The sequence below is a fragment of the Liolophura sinensis genome, chromosome 7 (assembly GCF_032854445.1).
Source record: "Liolophura sinensis isolate JHLJ2023 chromosome 7, CUHK_Ljap_v2, whole genome shotgun sequence".
In the NCBI taxonomy this organism is placed as follows: Eukaryota; Metazoa; Mollusca; class Polyplacophora; order Chitonida; family Chitonidae; genus Liolophura; species Liolophura sinensis.
In genome coordinates, this window is record NC_088301.1 from 22,220,064 (window position 1) to 22,242,047 (window position 21,984).

The 21,984-nt window shown below is 37.6% G+C and overlaps 1 protein-coding gene across 2 annotated transcripts; it reads right to left on the reverse strand.

Annotated features, from left to right (window-relative positions):
- Nucleotides 1-1,654: 1,654 nt before the first annotated feature.
- On the reverse strand, nt 1,655-21,817 carry LOC135469784 (nuclear receptor-binding protein-like). 2 transcript variants are annotated; one of them, XM_064748380.1, is made up of 15 exons: nt 21,445-21,817; nt 19,017-19,139; nt 18,491-18,592; nt 17,488-17,577; nt 16,428-16,448; nt 14,489-14,529; nt 12,993-13,171; nt 10,776-10,834; nt 9,490-9,588; nt 8,146-8,278; nt 7,315-7,423; nt 6,240-6,290; nt 5,486-5,639; nt 4,005-4,157; nt 1,655-3,127 (listed from the first exon to the last, which is right to left on the reverse strand). In XM_064748380.1, the coding sequence occupies exons 1-15, from the start codon at nt 21,562-21,564 to the stop codon at nt 3,032-3,034; spliced, it is 1,530 nt and encodes a 509-aa protein (XP_064604450.1). In that variant the 5' UTR covers nt 21,565-21,817; the 3' UTR covers nt 1,655-3,031. The 2 variants fall into 2 exon arrangements, with proteins under 2 accessions (XP_064604450.1, XP_064604451.1); XM_064748381.1 differs by lacking the exon at nt 16,428-16,448.
- Between the last annotated feature and the right edge of the window lie 167 nt (nt 21,818-21,984).

Consider the following 21,984-nt stretch of genomic DNA (forward strand, 5'->3'; position numbering starts at 1 on the left):
GATTTGACGCAGTGCACGTGTACATGAAGTGAAACTTTGAAAGTCAGATCAAGTGTCACAGATTTCAGAGTTACACAATTTGTGTTCAGTGTGTGCTAATACATGAATATATTATAAGTTAAATGCCAATCTTCACTGCACAAAAATCTGACCAATCTCCAGCACACATACTCATTCTACTACAGGTCAAAGTTATGTATCATTCTTTCCAGCTTAACTTTCAGAAATATTTATTTGATTGGAGTTTTAAGTCGTACTCAAGAATATTTCACTTAAAACGAGACCTCAGAGAGGCCTTAAAAATTATACTTTTGATGAATGCTAAAAAATTTTCTAAAAAGAAAATAATCATTAATCGTAAATAATAAAGACCATAGCATCATCAATACCAATGTAAATGGCACGCCAACAACAGCCAAACCTTGCCACCGCCCATTTTCAAATCAGCTCACTCTGTGGCTATATTTTAGTCAGCTGTGTCCGGCATAGTCAGAGAAGGATAATTTCTAAGAATCCATGGATTAAAATCAAAGATGAGTGCACCATTGAAAAGGAAATAGACTAAGTGACTGGGTGTTCTTCATTTCAATTAATTTTTTTAATAATGAACGCAGCCAACTAATACAAAAGAATTACATGTTTAATTTGAGAATATGCTGTCCCACGAATCAAACTGGCTGCTGACAAAGATGACACGTTAAATGTAGTCGAGTATAGATCTTACTCCGAGATTGCTCTGACGTTTGATTTGGCAAAGATTTGTTCGGCCAACAATGGCTTCATTTAAAAACCTGTGGCAGTTACCTACTGTTGTCAAACATGTCAAGGCCATCAGTACATACCATTACAGAATCTCTGGCCCACACAGCCTTACGGTTATGGCGTCTGCACCCCCAAATGACCATAAAGTTCATCCATGACTAACCTGTCCATTTTTCCTGGACTCTGAGAGTTCTATTGATTTTAGAAAGATCTTTTGAGGTTGGCCTCGAACATGGGATGATATTCTACTGGAAAATTGAAAGTTTTAGCACCAAAAAGTCAGATTTTGTAACATTTACATGCCACAGATGCACAGTTGTGGCTGAAATGTTAAGTCATTGAGGGTAATTTTAGTTTCAAACTACCAAGGCAACTGCTGGAAGCTTTCTAAAGGAGAGCATCAGGTTTGGGTCCATCCCTTACCGAATAAAATTTGGGACTAAAACAGAAATGAATCTGTGGCTGAACTTTTACACTGAGGAGATCACAGCCGGAATGACAATTCCGATTTTGTTTGATTAACAGCAATTCAGAATGCTTGGTGTAAGAGCAAAACTGGCTATATGGTCAAATGGTAAGTACCGATATGTTAGCTGGTTCCGTCACAACTTCAAATTCCTTTAATAATAAGAAACCATCCACAATATGTTCACCAAATCCAGCTCAACTTCGCCTAAAACGTTTGAACCCTGTAGATATATACTTCATAGCGCTCGTGCATTTTGTCAAGCCCTCATCATGCTCAAGGTTATCAGTTGTGCCTACATGTCATAATGTTCAGTCAAAGCCTTTCATTTTGCCTTAAATTAAAAAAAAAAAAAAAACAAACATCAAAATATTTTGACTTGTGCTTCTTAGGCCACATCAGTTCAATTTTTTGTTCTACGAGCAGAATGAATCTTATCCCAATGTAAATGGCAGCAAATTAAACATAAAACCGAAAATGGAAAATGTGTGAAATGTGCACTGCCCCAACAGCTGTTAATGTTACAGACATATTTATGTGATTGGACAGCCTTGAAAAACCAGGAAATCACCAAAACCTGTAGATAGGACCAAACAAAAGAAGTGTTTAATTTCATTTTCATTCCATTTTTTTTTTCCAGTGAGGCTTGCCCGTAAAACACACCATAAAATTGGTGTCGCTTTTCAACAGAAAATATATTTTTTTAAAAACAACACTTTTCAATCTTGCTGTCTGGAGCTCTCCCTTAAAATCTATGCACTAGTACAATAAACTCACTAAGACTTTGAACTGGCAGACTGTTAATATAACAGACATCAGAACCAGAATATTAAAGAATGCGAGTGGAATTTTTCAAATCTCTCCACTAGGGACAAATTCTGATGTTTACAAAACTATTGCATATATTATATGCACATAATACACATTTGTACTTGTTAGTGATTAATGAAATCTTCTACCTCCAAAGTGACATGCTTGAAGGAGCCAGCTGAATATTGGAATATTGCCTCCTTGTTGGTATATTCAGTTTGATATATAAACATATTTACATTTGCATTGACTATATTATTTCGTAATTGTATAATAATATTGTATACGTTATGACTAGACATCAATGTAAGACTGAGGCTTGCACTTGCCATTACCGCTTCACCTGACAATCAGATGGGACACCTGTCTGTCAAAACAGACCAATTACATAATGACATCATTCTCTATACATGCCATGCATTGTGGGATTAAAGCACAAGCCTTAGCAGTCAGAACAGCCAAGAAATTGTTTGGTGTGCTCTAGCCAACTCCAGTAAACCTTGCCCTTAAACAATTGTCAGCCTCCAAGTTCATCACAGGCTTTGTCATCCCGCTGAAGCAGGTAAAGCGATGCTTACATTAAAAGTGGTCTATTGGAGACTCATGAGACTGGCCACACAATCTTCAGGGTATTAGCCAAGTAAGCCACCTTCATTAATATCACAAGTGACATATTAAGCAGATTTCTGTGTAAGTAGTATTTAACTGTGCTACACAGCGTGAAACACATGGCAGCTGTATTTAAGTACAGACATACAAAGTGTCGTCTATAAAAGCACTTTACACTTTGATCGCTGGTAGCAAAAAAGGCACTCTATTTTTTCTTGTTTTCGGTAATTGGAAGAACAGCGGCATTGCACTGTGAAGATGACAGCTCTGGCATTCTGAGCTGAGAGCGCACGAAATGTCACGATGAGTGGCTGGTAACCAGACCAATTCCAGCAGTAACCAGTAGCCCCCTTGCAACCAGGGCAAGTGCCCCTGGAACCAGACTCAAGCTGCTGCCTCCACCACTGGAGATGAGGTGCCATTCACCGCTCTCGACTTCAGTCCTTCCTCAATCTTGTTGGCCACTTTATCACGGTCATGCTGCAGAGAAATTCAAAACAGTGAGCCAAAATAGACATTTATACCTTAGCATGATCAGGGCTACATCGGTGGGTTGGCCAATTTCACAGCTTCCCAAAAGGTATAATTTCATCAATCTACACAGAATAATGTCTTCACAATATGCTTGAATAACTCCTTGCAAACATGCGAAAAGGTTGAAGAATTACGGTACACCATGATCTGATGACTGAGACAAAAACACATAGAGACAGGCTATGTACATGCATATACTGAACATATATTTTACAATCCAGATTATCTAGAACAATTTGCATCTATCGTTTAAACACAAAAGCATGTATTTGTGTGTCCAGGAGTATCATTTATTTACATGTATACATTTGAGGGTTCTTTCATGCCAACAATTTTTTGTTTATTCGATAAGCATGGTTGAAAGTCTACAAATTCTTTGTTCATGGCCGGTTTTGAACCAGCATCTTGTGTGTCACAGCCACTGAAATCAAAAACAATTAACTACTAAACATGCACAATCATCAACAGGTATATCCTGCCGCATCACTACAATTACAAGATATTTATTTTTCACTTACACTATGGTGATCAGTTTTATTGAGGTTGATTGAGGGTGGAGAAAAAACCCATTGGCCTTTGGCGAGTTAATGACAAACTTTCTAATGTACAGCAGAGTCTAAGCACTATTCTAAGTCACCTGATTGATGAAGCTGTAGTAGACGAGGTCATCAGCCGAGCCAAAAGGAGTCTAAGCACTATTACAACTCAACTCGATGATATGAAGTCGAGACTAAGCACCATTATAACTCATATTGATGATAAAACCGTACTGGATGAGGTCATCAGCCGAGCCAAATGGAGTCAAAGAACTATTACAACTCACCTCGTTGATGAAGCCGTAGTGGACGAGTTCATCAGCCAAGCCAAACGAGGTGTCTTCCTCTGACATATCACACTGTAACTGACGATTCATCCGGTCATCCATCTTGAGTAGTAGCTCCAGCTGAAGCGCCGCCCCTTCCTCTGCCCGACGCACCTGATGGGAATAAATCACCAGTCAAATCGCAGCAAAGCCTAACAGTTACTCAACACTGGTCTCACCTTACCACTTTTTCGGAAGACAGACTGATATCGCAACTTCAAAATGTTTACCTGGTGGTTACACAGCACTAGCTGCAACTGGCCAGCCAATTTCCCAAATGGTCTCGTGAGTTATCACACAGTCTTACATTTATTTATCTATCTGATCTGTGTTTTACGCAGTACTCAAGAATGCTTCACTTATACAACAATGACCAGTATTATTGTGGGAAGAAATCAGGCAGAGCCCAAAGGAAAACCCCATGTACGAACTGAAAAAAGAAGCCAGCTTGAACTCACAGCAAGCCCAATGATGAGAGGTTCCTGGGTCATTACGCTGCGCTGGCGCACCAACCACCTTGGCCAGGTGGATATATTCTCTCCCAGCTAAACACATGCACACTGCTGATATATGCAATGTACATTACAGACACACTCATTAGGCAAATTTTTCCCTCAGTAGCAGTCAGAGAGTTATGTCGTTTGTGACACAGACAATGTCATGTTATTTTGGAAATTTTTTGAGGATTTTGTGTTGCTCGATTGATCAACTTCAGCCATTTCCATCATCAGAATTCAACAGAGCAGACACTACATACAGGGAGTGGAACTTCCACTTTCTTTTCTATTTTATCTGCCATGCTTGATATGCCTGCAAAGTACTTGCAGACCATTTTAAACCAAATAATCACTCGCTAAATCTGTGAATATTCAATAAAATATTATTAAAAACTGATAGAGTTAAAAAATTCTGAAGAGACAGGAAACAAAAATCAATGCCTGTCACCTGACAGGTGAGTGAGTGCTTGGGGTTTAGCATCGTACTTAACAATTATGACGACGAAGGAGTCCTTAGAGTGCATGTAATGTGCCTCATTGTTGCAGGACGGATTTCCACCGCTCTTTTGTCTAGTGCTGCTTCACTGAGATCACTTACCGCAGGTAAGTAAAAAAAAACACATAGCCCAGCCCAGCCCAGTCCAGCCCAGCCCCGCCCCGCCCAGCCCAGCCCCGTCCAAGCCATTATACTGATACGGATCAACCAGTCAGTGCAATATCCCCTTAATGTTGAACGCCAAGTAAGGAAGTTAAAACTTTCACTTTTAAGGTCTTAGGTGTGCACCGACCCAGGATCTACCCAGGATTGAGCCCAGATCTACCGTTTCCGAATCAGACGCTCTACCGACTGTGCTATTGGTAAGTCACAGATCAAACCAAACCAATCATTTCACTCCCTGTATGGTGAACCACCATCAGCCTCCTTCAATCTGATGCGAAACCTACCTCACAGGAAACCTGCATCACCATCCTAGTTTCCACATCCATTGGCTCTGGTGTCTCAGACTTCACAGACTCTGCTACCTCCGGAGTTACTGCCCTTGGTCTGGCCAATGGGGGCTGCGACATGGCAAACGCCGTGAGTGGATAGATACCATTCCTAGATAACACACATCACAAACCCCTGAAATTATATCCTTATATCTATATTCAATGGGGTTTGACAATGTTGACAAGAATGTTTCACTGACACCATATCTCTCAGTTGGACTGTCCGGAGTAAACCACAATCCACAATGGCAAGTAGCTAACGGACTTACCCACCTGTGACTGTCACCTGCAGAACAAACTCAATATGTCTGCCTTAGTGGCGAAAGACAAGTGATCTCAACAGCCTACAAGTACTGTCAACCAAGGCTCCGTGGACAATGGAGGCAAGGGAACTCAAGGAAGCCTTGCCCAAGAATGGAAATGATTTATTAAATTTGGTGCTGGAACTTACATTTTTCCAGTATTTATTTGATTGGTGTTTTACGCAACATTCAAGAATACTTCACTTATATGATGGTGTGTAGCATTATGGTGGAAACCCACGACCATGCGCAGGTTGGGTGGTACTGAGCCAACGACTCCTCTCTCCTAGTCGTCGATAGCGAAGTATTTTGATCGCTCAACATGGGCTTGTCCCTGTGCATTCGTTTACACTCACAAATTACTTATAAAATTTTAACCTATTCTGAAGGTTTTACAATATACTGACCTTACATCCTCCAGGAATTTCTCTAGCTCTAGCGCTGGGACTTGGGAAAATCTGAAAGAGGCAAACATACATGGTTGTATTAACCAGACTTGGTTTATGTCACTGATACATGTGTATCAATAGATCAAATGACCAAAACATTTTGTCCCCAAAAGTGCGTTTCCAAAGGTTAGTAAATGTCACAAAATATTGATTTTTGGCAGACATTCCCATGCACAGCAGACGAGGGAGCCAGTCTGAGCTGAACGGTAGCAATGTTTCACAGTAACTGCACTGGTGACAGGCTTTTAGGTCACTGCGCTACGCTGATGCTAACCACCTCATCTATGAAGGCCCCATTTTTCCAGCAGGACTTCATCCTACCTTCCAAACAAGCTACAAAACACCTTTCTAAGACCAACACAACTCAGATAAAGTGAGCAACTGTGTCACGGGCAAAATAGTAGGTGATGAAGAATCTCACTCTCTGGACACAAAATAAAGGCGAGTCATCTGGTGTTGTGTTTAGTAATTATTACCCAGACAGTCACCAAAGCTTTCTGGTAACGAAAATCAAAGCGTTCCTAGGTCATTCTTAAATTTTGTTCAGGAGAGGCAGTTAATGAAAACTGTGTACAAGTATCATCATAAAATCCCTTCTTAAACTTGCTACAGCTGAATAAATTGGAATGGCAAGGTAACAGGATCACAGTATGATGTTAATCTTCAATATTTTCAACCGCTTATGCACTTTTTTTCAGTGGAAATTATGCAAACTGTTATAAAAATGATACTAAAATGATTTGCTTGAGTCACTAAAGATGCAAGCTTCATAAAACTGTGCAAACTATTTCTCTACACCCCATGGTTCTGTCAGAAAGTTTTAAAATATTGGTTAAATATTGTTGAAAAGATTGAAGAATAAGGGTAGCTCAAAATTTTAACCATTTAAATTGATACATTCATTTCTGTTACTTTAGGTGAAATTTGTTGTACAATAACTTATCCGGAAGTTACTTCGTAACATCAGAAATAAGAATTCAAAAGTGATGTGAAATTTTGAAATATTTTATCAGAAGGTATAGAGAGCACTAACTTCCATTGCACTGGTTCTCGGCCGTCGTTATGCACAATCTCTGCGACAACTTTGTTTGCATCTGTCTGGGATAAGTACGCATTATCCGTCATGTTCTCGGGTAATATATCTATAGGAAAAATGGAAGATAGAGACATAAGGTCAGTTAAAGATATGCTACAGGTGATGCCTTAAGTTTAAACTTACAGTACAAACAGCCATACAATTAACACTAAATGCTGCAGCTGCTGCATGTACATTTCAGTATTTCACTTTAAATTAAAACTAGCAGATTTACTACCTCAAAAGAGCTTAAAAATACAAAGACATATTATTCTTTTGATGATGTTGTGATTTACTTACGTGTAAGAATTTCAAAAAAAAAAAAAAACAGAGAAATACAATTTGATTTATTTTACTGGTATTTTTATGCCGTACTCGAGAATATTTCACTTATACGACAGCGGTCAGAATTATGGTGGGAGGAAACAGGGTGGAGCCCGGGGTAAAGAAAAATACAAGGACATATTCTTTTGATGATGTTGATTTTATCATCAACATGCCAACTTACATCAGCCACACAATCTTAAGAGATTTTTCTGAACTAGTCAGTAGTGACCCAGAGGGTATGAGTGACATCACATCCATATTTTTTGCTTGATGAAACCTATTAGTCTATATGTGTTAAATACTTGAGGTGATGTTACTGAACTCAGTATGGCCAGAAAAGGCCTCCGCAGTAATCAAAATTACTATTCTAATGGAAAATGTTTAATGGTCTTTCATCTGACATATATTTCACGATGGTGTTTTCTTTGCCTTTAAGGACCTTGACAAAATAAAGGTACTCACACAAATTTTTGACAAAGCTATGAGCCGCCACCAGTTTCAACGAGTGAACTTCAAATAGCACTTGATGGAATAACAACTCCCGCGCTTTGGGGCGCCGCCGTGGGTCTTTTTCCAGACACTGAAGGATGAAATTCTAAAGGGAGGCAGAAAGAAACCCAAAACAATTAATGAAAACATCTAAAATAGTAAAGCAATGTCTGACTCATTTATTGATTTGATTAGTGTTTTATGTCATATTATATATTTCACTATAATATGATGGCAGCCAGCATTATGGTCTGAAGAAACCAGGCAGAGCACATGAGAAACCCATGACCATCTGCAGGTTGTTGGCAGACCTTCCCACATACGTTCAGAAAGAACACGTGTATATATCAGGTGGGCGTAAAAAAATGCATCATACTTTGATGCTGCATTGCTCCATTATCTTTTGTTCAAACCCTTTCAAACTTTAGACATTCAAATGGCATGATGTTGTTAATATACTGACCAATTTTCAAGGTCATAGCTTGAGTATTTTGTTAATCTGAAAGCATAGCCTGAAAAATGCACGTTCCAGTGACCTGTCAGGTGTCACAAGTAAAGCGCGAGTAAATCAAGTGTTGTCTGGAAAAATGTGTCAGAGAAACCCTTCTGCCAGATAAGCACAAGTTTTGCTGAATTAAGATAGTTTTCTCTGTAGCAGACAAGGAATTGATCACCTTTTCAAGTAAAACAAGGTAGAACATCTTTTAATGTCCGGAACATGCATTTTTGACTGCGTTTTGATTTTGGTCCCATGAACAAAAATCTTAAAGGATGAAATTGAAACTTGGAGTGTATATTTAGGACATAATGGGTTTTGAGTGTGTACATTTTTAGAAGGTTTTGTACTTCAAAGTACAGCCCATTTCTTTATGCCCACCCGATATACCTGTGTAACGTGTGTGTAACTTGTGTATATAACCTGTGTTCATACATGTACATGTCTTACAAAGTCAACGCCTCGTTACACTGATCAGGCCTTCGACCTATGAGGTCGCATGTTCAACTTCAGGTCTTGCTGTTTCAGTTGCAGTGTGGGTCTAAGTCAAGTGGACTGTCAGAAACATCACGAAGGTCAGTGGTTTTCCCCACTCATAAAGCAGACAATCATCTTATAAGTGAAAACTTTCTCAAGCACAGTGTTTCACACGAAGCAATCATATTGCAAAGACGAAAGTAAAACAGCATAGGTTATTATGCTGGCCAAGATGAGAGGTACATTGTACAATAACTTATTGTAACTTCTCTGGGGTCAGGTTCTACTCTCTATCAAGAGATCCAAGCAATCCCATTAAATTCAGAACTGAGTGAAGGCATTACCCTTTGCACAGGATTGTCCACCGAGTCCAGGGTTTTCTGTATGGCTTCAGGGGTCACCTTCCCAGCTTCACCATTACCATGGAGCTCCAAGGCAGCCATCTGAATACAAAACATCTCTATTATTGTTCACTTGCAGCAAAAATGACTGAACAATTTCAACTCAAATTATCAAATTTGAATTAGAATTTCATTCGGTGAAACAGGTAAGGTGCAGCAAAAAACATTTTGAAGAATATATCCCCCCAAAATGTTGCTTGCTACTTGTAGTCATTTTTGCTAATCCAAATGACAACACACCTTAGATTTCAAAGACTGGTCATTCAAAAGTGTATTTGTACATGTGCCTAGGCTTAGTATTAACTTCAGTGTAGATTAAAGACTCTTTAGTTTTGCTTTAGCCCAAAACTGGCATTAAGACTTAGGAAAGACTTACAGGATAAATGAAATGCCTGGTTTTTAGGATCAGGCCTAAAATGTCGTCATGGTAGTTAATGGCTTACTTAGCTAACTGCACATCATGAAACTGGCCCAAGTACCATAAATCTGTATGTACCACTTACACAGAGTTGAGGATTAAAACTTTCTTCCCTTGAATATAGACACATGTAACAGAAAGCTGTCAACCAATATGTAAACTCACATGTCATTCCACAGATATTTAAAGAGTTACTCCAGTGTCCAGACCTGTATGTCTTAGAAGTAGAGTTAAATGATAAGAATGGTCTAAATTGCCTTACCAAATCTTTGGAAAATTGTATCATATTAAAACTGCTGTTGGTAGGTTTCGAAGAGTAATACGGAAACAAAAGTTTCTGTAGATCCCAATTTTGCCTGGTGTGACGTTACCCAGGAACCCTTGGTGTCACCCATTGCTGACGTATAGCCACGATGTCCTACTTTCAAATGCACATGGCATTATTTCAGCATTACTGCCTTACTCTACATCATATCTGCCTGATTCGTTGTCACATGTGGAAGATTATCATGCCATAACAGGAAAATTTTACGGAAACTGCCGAAGATCTTTGTTTCTGAGGTATTTTCATTCAAGTATTTATTCACTTATTTATTTAGTCTTTTTGAAGAGTGGTGTTAGCTCTGTCGTATAGGGTATCGTTCGTATCATTTTAATATTTCCGCCTGATTTCTCTTGGGACTGAAGTAGCACTTTATAGTAAACCTTTCCGCAAAACTCAAACTGACCCTTGGCTACCACCATACGAGCACCCAAGTGCAGAAAGGCTGTATAAAACACAGATTTGTATCTTTAACTAAGGACAGCTTACTTCCAGAGCACACATCCCAAAAGAGTAGATATCCACAGCTGTGGTAACAGGATCCACACCTAACAAACAAAACACAATTAAAGTATAAAAGCCAAGTAACAGAGTAACAAAGCAGTTATCACATAGCCTAAATGACCTAAAATTTTGACAACAAAAGTGTATGTTTACAGGCAAACAAATGTGACAAAATATTTATTCTGGTGCTGAAACTTACAATTTTCCAGTAGAATATCATCCCATGTTTCAAGTAAACCTGTAAACACCTTCCTAAAATCAACATAACTCGCAGAATCAGGAAAAAGTTAGCCATCGAAGAAACTTATTTAGGGTAATTTCAATAAGTTACCGCTAACAACAGTAGGCCAGAAAATAAAACCAAATTACCTGTCATGACTGGGTAATATGTCATAGTCAGCTTTTCCACATAGGCTGTCAGGTTTGTACTGGACAAGAAAGTTTTCAAAATTGTTCTTATCTGAAAGGCATTTAGTGCCTTAATGAACGAAATGAAGACGCTTGTGCCTGTGGTAACACACTGTCCTTCATAGGGCACACAGAAAACCTGCTGATACGAGACACTGGCATGTGGCTTCCTCAGTCAATTGCAGCGAGAAAAGTCTTACCCTAGAGCGCCACAAGGGCCAGGGGCTGACGTCCATACTTAGTTTATAACATGTACACACCACCATCTTCAGAGATACACAGTACTTGTTCTTACAAAGTTTATAACATGAACTCATCTTGAGTACACAGTCCATGTTCTTACAGGGTTTATAACAAGAACATTCACCTTCAGTATACAGTGCATGTTCGTATAGGGTGTATAACATGAACTCACCTGTAGTATACAGTGCATGTTCTTATAGGGTTTATAACAAGAACATTCACCTTCAGTATACAGTGCATGTTCGTATAGGGTGTATAACATGAACTCACCTGTAGCATACAGTCCATGTTCTTACAGGGTTTATAACAAGAACATTCACCTTTAGTATACAGTGCATGTTCGTATAGGGTGTATAACATGAACTCATCTTGAATATACATACATGTACATGTAGCATTTTCTTACAGGGTTTACAATATGAACTCACCTTTAGTATACAGTGCATGTTCATATAGGGTGTATAACATGAACTCACCTTGAGTATACACACATGTACATGTAGCATTTCGCTACAGGGTTTATAACATGAACTCACCTTGAGTATACAGTGCATGTTCTTATAGGGTTTATAACATGAACTCACCTGTAGTATACAGTGCATGTTCTTATAGGGTTTATAACATGAAAATTCACCTTCAGTATACAGTGCATGTTCGTATAGGGTGTATAACATGAACTCACCTTGAGTATACAGTGCATGTTCTTGTAGGTTTTCGAGTATGACATTAAACCCCAAGCACTCACTCACTCACTTATACTCACCTTGAGTATACAATGCATGTTCTTATAGGGTTTATATTATGAACTCACCCTTAGTATACACACATGTAGCATTTGCTTACACGGTTTATCGATAACGTGTACATGTACACACCCCTGTACTCAGGAGCTACAAAGAGCATTTTGTTATAGGGATTATCTATTACTCAAAGCCCACTACCTCCAAATATGCGGCTTCCCCATGGCTAGTCTCCACGGCACAGTACACATTACGTCACTTGTAGAACCTCGCGCCACTTGGTGGAGAAATATGCCAATCTCTTGGGTGGAAATTGTGAACTCAATCATGGGAAATCTAACTTAAAACAGCTGAAACTCTGTATTTGAAAACTACAATTTTACTGATCATTGTTGCTATACACTTAAAAACTAGACTGTTCTTATATTTCCAAAAAAACGTCAAACAATTACTATCAAAGACACTGTTGTCCTTTTACAAAACTTTCTGTTGTTGTAATTTTTCAAGACAACCATGTTTGGAACCCATCATGAATCAGCCGTTTCTCAAACATTTGCTGTGCAATAGAGAGAAAGAAAAATACATGGCTGCACAGATATGTCACATAATGTGTTAGAGGTTGAAGAAAAGTGTAAAGTGCCATGGAGAATAGCTATAGGGAAGTTGCATACTTCTCAGTAATGGACTTCTACTATTCATAATAGCATCTCCACACTCATTACAGTGCATGGTCTTACAGGGTTTATATATCTATAACATGACCCATACTGTGCAGTGCATGTTCTACATATAATTTATAACATGAACGCACCGCCATACTCTGGAGCTATACAGTGCATGTTTTTCAGATCTTCTCTATACGTCTTCACGTGGTGATGTATAGCATCAGGGGCCACGGAACCTATCTTGATCAGACCATTCTGTTGGATGAATACCGTATCACAGGTGAGGTTGCCGTGAATGATGGGCGGATCACAGGAATGTAAGTAACTGTGGACAACAGAAACAGCCAAACCCTACCTCAGTAAAAACAGCCGGCAATAAAGACAATTAAATACATAATGATACCGTACAAAAACAAGAATTTTGGAAGTATTCCGAGAGCATGATCCTTATTGGTTTGAGCTGTGAGAATAACAGCTATGTTCAAGTTCAAATATCCAAATAAAAAGGGTAATTCTGCTGATTATGGACAAACAGCCAAATACTCAAACATGGTCAGGAAGTTTCTAGTTTTAAAATAACCAACTGTTCTACAGAGAGTCACAAGAACTGTCAAAGGCCTTACAGTAGCAGCACAAAAAAAGACATAATTTTGTTAAATTAAAGACGAACTTGATCTATAATTTTAATATTTGGTAAGTCATCTACCAAATATCAACTTAATTCAATACAATAAACTGTTCTGAAAGTCCAGAAAACAACTGGTAACATTCGGGGACTAATAAGAGAGTTCAAAACTTGAAAAAAAAAAACAGTCACAAAGAACAAAAATAAAGTATAGACATCAAAACAGGTTAGATATTTACATCATACTCAAAACAATTTGACAAGGATGTATACCAGTATGATAGCAGTCAACTTTCTCAAGGACAGAGGAAACCAAGCAGACCTTGGTTATAACAAGTCTGCTGAAATGCTCCACTGCAAAATCTGTTCACGATTATTACATAATCAGAATAGTGAGAAAAGTTCTCACTAAGCCAAAAAAACAATTCACCTTACCAATCGCCTGTAGTCAATCAGCTTTGAAGGTGGAGAAAACATAAAAATTACAAGAAGTCCAGATGAAAGAGCCTGAAAAGTTAGTGGTAAATGTGGTCTTCAATATTTTTTTTTTGAAGTTTTCTTTACAGAGAAAGACATTTAAAAATAATTTTTATATGGTGGATATTTGGGACTACCTGTTGGTATTATCATAATTCAAATCAAATGCATATGTTTGGATATACACAACAAATTTACATTCAATTAAATTTATTAGACAAAGTATCACATCCTTATTTGGGATATTATTATGCAACAATGACAAATACCAAAAGCTGATCCCAAATACCCACCATGCAAAAGTATTTTTGAAATACCCTTTTCTCCTCCTCTAAAAAAAATCCCTCCAAAAAATTGCAGATCATATTTGCAAAGAACTTTCAACTTTGACTCTCTTTCATCTGATTCTGACATCATTTTTATGTTTTCTTCTTCAAGCCTGTTAACCTTTGAGGTGCATAAAGACAGGTCACTGCTGTAGTGTAAAACAGATAAATATTTCATAACAAAACGATCATAAACCATGTACTCTGTACTTACCTCAAAGCAGATAAAATCTGTGTGCACCATTTTTTCCACCCCTGCAAAGAGATGCTGTTGTAGATCAGAGGCAAATAATAATGCACTTCCTGAATACATCATTTGTAGCCTGTAGTAAGATCCCCTACTCTTAACCCTTTACCAAGGCTCTATTTATTGACTTATGTATTTATTACACTTTATGCATGATTGGTGGTCAGTTTTGCAAAAGGAAGAAACTTGGGTGCTCGGGGTAAACCAATGACCTTTGGCAAGTTACTGATGAATTTTTCCAGTTGTGTGATGTACACACTGTATTAGTGGGAGTGGAATTAGTGCTTACTGTCCCCCAAGGCCATACCAACAAGGTGATCCTGAGGATTCACACATGCTCAAGGCCACGAACGAACCCACACCTGGTGTGTAATAGAGACTGACACTTTTCCTGATAGACCCTAGAAAGCATTTAACTTAACACAACGACCAAAACACTGTGACAATCAAATGGCAAAAGCCAGTAGGAAATACTACAAGTCTTGTCATGACTATACGAGACAATGAGCACACGTTTCAAAGAAAACTCTTAGAATTAAAAATAAACAGAATCAACAATAAATAGAATTAACAATAAATATATGTATAATGAACAAAAAATAATATTAACAATATAAATAACAATAAAAATAATTAACAAAAAATATAATTAGCAACAAATAAATATGTATGCCATACATATAAAATTATACAATACTGAAATTATGACTTCATGAAATATGTTCAATCTATTTTGCATTATGGAAGTAAACAGAATACCAAAACAGAATATACAATCTAGTGTCACATACTAAATGCGTGATAAAATGTCAATATTTTGCAAAATTTATGAATTAAATTACCGGTTATGGCTTAACGCCACTTTGGCAATATTGCAGCCATATCATGTCAAAAAATTCATAGATTAGTCTACAGATGCAAACAGCATGCAATATTAGTTCGACGATAATACTCGCACTTGTTTTTCATATGAACATTGAATGAATTCACTCTGAAGCGGTGTTTGGCGACAACCAAGTGCATGCGTTTTATACATAACATACATAAAAATCATGCCATTGAACAGTTAGGGGCTGGAGTGATTATTTTACTCCAATTTTACTTTGATTCCAAAGTTTATCCTAGCAAAAAGAATCCACCTGAAACTTAACCCTCTAGCCACAAACTACCCAGACATGTTAACACCGACCAACCAGCCAGCCATTCAGACTTCACCAATCTATAGGCCCAATTTTCCTTTCTCAATTCAGCAAACTAGATGCATAGCTTGGATGGAAATTTTGAGGTCGTGGACTTTTGATTAATAGCTGAACATATTGAATCTCACGGACTGAACGCTTGCTGTGACGTCACTCTATTCAGAAAGCGTAATTTTTCCCTACAGAAGGTAAAGCAGCCGTACTTTCCTGAATTCGTCTGGCAGATCTGAATTGTCTAGCCGAGCATAGTTTGGCCATGTCGCCATACATAAAGTATTAGAAATAAACATAGCCCCATGCTATCTGTTCACTTTTTATTCCCACTCCTTCCCACAGTTAAATACAGAAATTGTTTATTATGTAACACTAATGCAACCGTTTAAGCAAGAGAAAGACCTCATAACTGTATATACCTGAATAACAAAGGCCTCCGCACTTCGCACCTTATCCTGTCTTATCCAGAAATGTACAGTTACTAGGTCTTTCTCTACACCAGCACTAGAGGGGTCACAAAGTTATAAAGTGTCATTAATGGCTTGATAACCTCACAGATTTTGAGACCATCAAAAATATTTTGTGTTCATCCATTAAGACAGTGTAGGTATTTATATTTTTGTAAAAAAAAAATTGTTTTGTCCATGTATACATATACATTATATACAGATAGATCAATGCAACTACAAAATGGAAACTACAGATATCCTAACCTTGGCTCTGCTCACTGATACCTGTAATACAAAGATTTATATAATTTCATTAAATTAATGTATATTCTGTTTGTAATTATCTGTATTTACATTCTGCTACTTTTATATTTCATGTTTGTAAAACCAGTCAGACTGCTAATCTTTTTAAAGCGTTTTGTCAGAAAATATAAATCAAATCAACTTATTCCAATTGAAACAATAGTGCAAGACATAAGCAAAATTAGGAGGTGAAGCCTTTCACATGTATTGCTGTCCAAACATGGTACAACAAACAAATGGCAGCATTCCATAGCAGCAAATTCATGCAAACCGCTCAGACATCTACAAAGTGGTTGGGTAGTTGTGTTAAATTAAGATTTATCAACTTATTATTCATTTTAATGCGTATATGAATTCATCACACTAGGCATAGATAAGGAATTAACAGATTTATTTTTGAGGTGGACAACCATTTTGAATCCTGTGATGTTATGGCTGGTTTTTGCGTTTATCCAAGTTCTATCACTTCCATTTTATAACAAACAGAAAAATGACTGAACTCCACTGAACAGAGTTCACACGCTACATGTTGAATCAATATTGGTGTGTTTAAAGCCCAACTGAATTATCTCCCTTGAGGTTATCCCAGCACACAAAAGATGTATTTTTAGGACAGCGCTTTAATTTGGGGTCCGGTACCTCTGAAAATGGCTTATGTCAAATTTTTCAAAGATATAAGTACAGACGCATAAGTTGAAAATTGATGAAAAATACCAGATTCGGCAAACCCTGCTGAATGCGTACATGTATATGCAGACTTTGAAGAACTCACAGCAGTTCTGCGACTCTCAATAACCATGGAATGATGTCATGGTTTTTGTGTCCTACTGCCTGGAAAATAGTCAGTACTGTTGAGGCATAACTACAGACCACGTCTCCCTAAATATGTGTCAAAAACTAACCTTGTGATTACCGGAAAGCACTCGTATAAAAGGGAGGTAATTCAGTGAAGGCTTATCGACACAGTTTACCCATTCCTGTCTGATATGGCCTGACTGATTAACCAGGGCAAAGAACCAACCTTGAGCTGGAATGTTTTGTTGTTCTTCTTGGTTTTCTTCAGGAATAGTTTGAGAGATCCAGAGGACATATATTCAGTGATGAAAATAACCTGTCGCAGAAAAAAATACAACAAGTTAATTTAGTCACTTATATGATTTGAGTTTCACACCATACTCAAGGCGGAAAAGAATACATGTGTTTCACTTATACCATGGTATAAGAGAAAACCAGGTTAGCCCTTCGATCATCCACACACTGGAACAACCGGAGAGAAAGCCAGCATGAGCTCGACTTGAATTCACAGTGCTCAATCATGTTGATTGAGTTCTGGGTTCACCATGTCCATGGTTACATAAACATAAACAATATAATGCCTTTCAAGAACATTCTACACAAAAGAAACTCATTATTTTGAGTAAATTTAAGATTTCATAATTTGGTGCTAGCATTGATTGTTTGGGTGCCAAAACTACTGATGTCCAAATCATACATGTATGACATGATGATCAAAATCAACCTTAATCAGCTCCTGAAAAAGCGGTCTTAAAGTACACAAGCCTAAACACACCATGTTCCTGTGCTACACTAAGGTCCGGTGTCACAGATGGGATGGGTCATAGGGCTTGGAGTATAACAGCAAAAATGAAATCAATACAAGCCATACCGTAATCACTATACTATTAAAGTGAATAGGGAGGATATAGCACAGGGAAGGCTGACTACCATAGGTATTGTTCTTGTGCAAGGTGGCACAGCTTAATGTAAATCTTCAACTTTTACAACCTCTAAAGCACTGCATTTGGTGGAATTTACATGTATGCAAACAATTACTATGAAAATGGTACTAACATGATGAGTTGAGTCATTAAAGATGTAAGCTTAATATAACTGTGTAAATTATTTACCTACCCATTATAGTTCTCTGAGAACATTTCAAAATATTGGCTGCAGATGTGGTTGAAAAAGTTGAAGCATCACCTGTGGGGTATATTGCTCCATTTTACGAATAGAACTGTACTTACTCTCGGTTTTTCTCCTTTGGTATCAGTCCAATACTTATGGAATTTCACAATGTTTGGATGCTCTAGCTGAATTAAATTATCAAACACCTGCCGGATTTTATCCTGAAAAAAAACCCCAAAAACACAGGGCTATTATATTTACACAAAGACAGTTGATAATCCTTTCTAATGTTAGCTAAAACAAATTTATCTTGCCTGATTAACATCGTAATCTACACCAGGGCCATATCTAGAATAAAAAAATGAAGATCTTGACACTGATTCCAAATTTTAAAGGCGACTATGGTATCTTTGCCATGCTTTTTAAACTTCATGTGGGACACTTTATTGATGCATATATACATTTGGTCCACTGATGAATTTTACAAACATTTCCCTTAAATGTAAGTTCCACCAAAAATGTTGGAACTCAAATCTTTAGACTGAAGCCTTACTAAAGGGTAAGCTGAACAAAACCTGGAAAAGACAGCACATGTATTTCCACGATGAATTATCCCATAAAATGCAATGCTTGTGTATTACACACCTGCTGCTGTCTGAAGTCTCGTTTCTCTGAGAACTGCACCTCATTCCACACCACCTCCATGCCCTCCTCAGTGTCCATGGCCAGGAAAGCATTGTCAATGCCAGGTACATCTCTTTGCTCCACCTGAGGAAAACATAATCGTTAAAAAATATTAATTACTCCTTCAAAGTGAAATGCCATGATTTCCCATCACTGATGAAAAGGTTATTTCATATATTAAGTATCAATTTTGTTATTACAATTTGACATTTCACACTTGGACGGCATGAATGTAACATCCTAATAATGTTTAGTTAACCTTTATATGCCGCCATCACGAAACAAGACATGATGTTCTCCATGAGATCATGCTACTGCTATACTAAACATTTAACATAAAAAAAAACCTTCAAATACAAAAAATCATCATATTGTAAAATATATACATAATAAATAAAATATAACTGTACAGTGAAGGTTGAATACCATAATTATTGCCTGAGTGAGAGAGATGTGTTGCGTGGGTTATCATTTCCACCTTTCAATTAGGATTTTCAACCTTCCTCCTGCAATATCCTCTATGTCTATGTACATTCTTTCTTTTGTTTTGTTTTTTTTTTGCGTTTTTTTTTAACTAATCCAATGCCACACTTTTTCAAGAATTTTTCACTTATAATAAGATGGTGGTCAGGAATCCATACATTCCCTGTCCAAAATTCAGTTGTATTGGGTGCTTCCTAGTTAAGTGGCTTAAAAAAACTTTCTTTGAATAAGCTGTAAGTTTTCTTTTTTCTTCCTTTTCTCTATTGGGTTAGTCAATGTCCGGGCTTCACCAAAAGTGTATTATCATCAGTATACACAGAATAATGCCCTCAGAATTTGCTTGAATAAAACCTTGTAATCTGTAATTTTTTTAATGTGAAATAGTACAAGACGAAGTAGCAGACTTTTTGGACACGATAAAGTTAGTCAATAAGTAGTGAATTACATATTTTAGGAGATAAATTATGAGGCATTCTGAGGGGTTGGAGTGAGCTAGAGGATATAATATTATGTTGATTACAGAAAAATACCCGTAGAGTATGTGAACTGTATATACATTTGATGTCTTAAAGACATACATGTATGCTTGGTAACTGCTTTTGTTGCAAATCACATGAATTTAATATTAGACGGCTTTAGCACAAAGAGTGAAAATAAGCAGGAAGACAATGGAAGGTGATCAACGTCCTGCAACAACTACTATTTCACTCTGATCTGAAATTACATATGTGTTATACATGTACATGAACTTTCAGGATAGCAGGTGAAAGTTCATGTGGCTAGACACAGTTGAAAATTCTGACCAATTAGTAGCAGAGACAGCCTGAGCCGGGAACATAGGTTTAGCCAGGGAGCTATTTCAGTGTCTTTGAGATACCCTATTCTGACAAAAGTAATGTGGGAGAGATAGGGAAAATAAAAGAAACCTGGAAATGAGATGGCCTGGTTTCAAACTTTGGCTACATCTATGGAGAGGAATGTCAGAAAAAAAGTGCCTATAGTATACGGTCTTAAATTTCACTAAAACCATGAGGTGGAACCCGTGAACAAGAAATTTTGACATTCCCCTGGACTCACAGTTCACTGAACCTTTGTGATAAGCGATTGATGGTGATCGTGGGGGTCTTGCATTCTTACCTTCATGTACACTACGTACAAGACTACTTCACACAATGTAGCCTGTTTAGATATATATCATATGTTGTGAAGTAAATTTCGCTAAAATTAGCCAAAGGTATGCTTCAAGAAAAAAAACAAAAAGAGTACTACAGTGCTCCAATTTTTACATTCTGATGAACTGGGAGCTACAAAGTGAAATTGGGTGGGTAACTTAGCTGTTTGGTCAAGGATACTTAGCCAAACATTACAGAAAGAAAAGTAATAGATTATTGCTAAAGAAAGGCACCTATTTTCAGTATATCTATGTCATACACTGCATTTCAAGGTATAATTATTCACATCTTCTATATACTGCTAATATTTATGATCCACTCGAGGTTCCCCTTCTCCAACAAACCCATTCAGACACTGCCTCGCTGTGAATTTGACAGGATCCGCCCTACATCTGCAGCTTTCGCTCTGTGGCTAATCCTAATCGCTCAATCACTCATTCGTTCACAAAAAAATCTGAGATAGGGAAGGGAAGTCAATAACAATCAGTAGCAGCAACTTGAACTTACGACTACCCCTCCCCATAACTGTCAACAGCCTTGACAGTTGACACGTTGATCTGTAAATGAACGAATTCCGAAATTTGAAAGAAGTCAAAATGCATTTCAAAGTCATAGCAGAGCTTCGATAAAACACCCTAACGATGAAAATCAACGGTAGGAAAATATCCCTTCAAATAAAGGACAAATGTTCCCATAAAAATAACTTCAGCAAAGTCGAACATGCAAACATTTACCTCTTCTCGTCTTTTCTGCCATCTTCCACACGGCGATTCTTCTAAAACTTCACTTTCATCTTCAGACTCATCGCCGCTGTCAGGTTTTGCGGGGTTCTTTTCCTGTTCTGTTTCGGCCATATTGGAGACTGGCCTCAACAGGGAAGCAGCAGTCCAGGGTACAACGCGATTGTTTTATTTATCTTATTAAATGTGGACAACAAATACAGTACGAAAGTCTGTCATACATGCATCAACTTCTACACTGTTTCACGACGGCGAGACTTCCGACGCACAAAGTATATAATTGGCTAAAATTATGCAAGTTTACTGACGCTTAAACAGTCAAATAATTTAGAAAAAAAGGTGAGAAATTTGTTTTATGAGTGAATTTACCAGGAACGGAAATTAAAGTTGAAGAAGATGAACAACACAACTAAAATAATTACAACAAGACTAACAACAGTCTAGTATTGCGTCCATTGAACATACCAACTCGTACCTTTAACCGGAAGTCAGTAACAAATTGATCCTGATACACATGCGTGAAACAAAAATGGC

Coding starts and splice junctions, on each gene's coding strand:
- LOC135469784 (XM_064748380.1), bottom strand. CDS start 21,564: ATGGCCGAAACAGAACAGGAAAAGAACCCCGCAAAACCTGACAGCGGC. Junction 17,578..18,490: donor CCAAAGGAGAAAAACCGAGA/GTAAGTACAGTT, acceptor TTTCTGCGACAG/GTTATTTTCATCACTGAATA. Junction 13,172..14,488: donor CAGATTTTATCTGCTTTGAG/GTAAGTACAGAG, acceptor TGTTGTCCACAG/TTACTTACATTCCTGTGATC.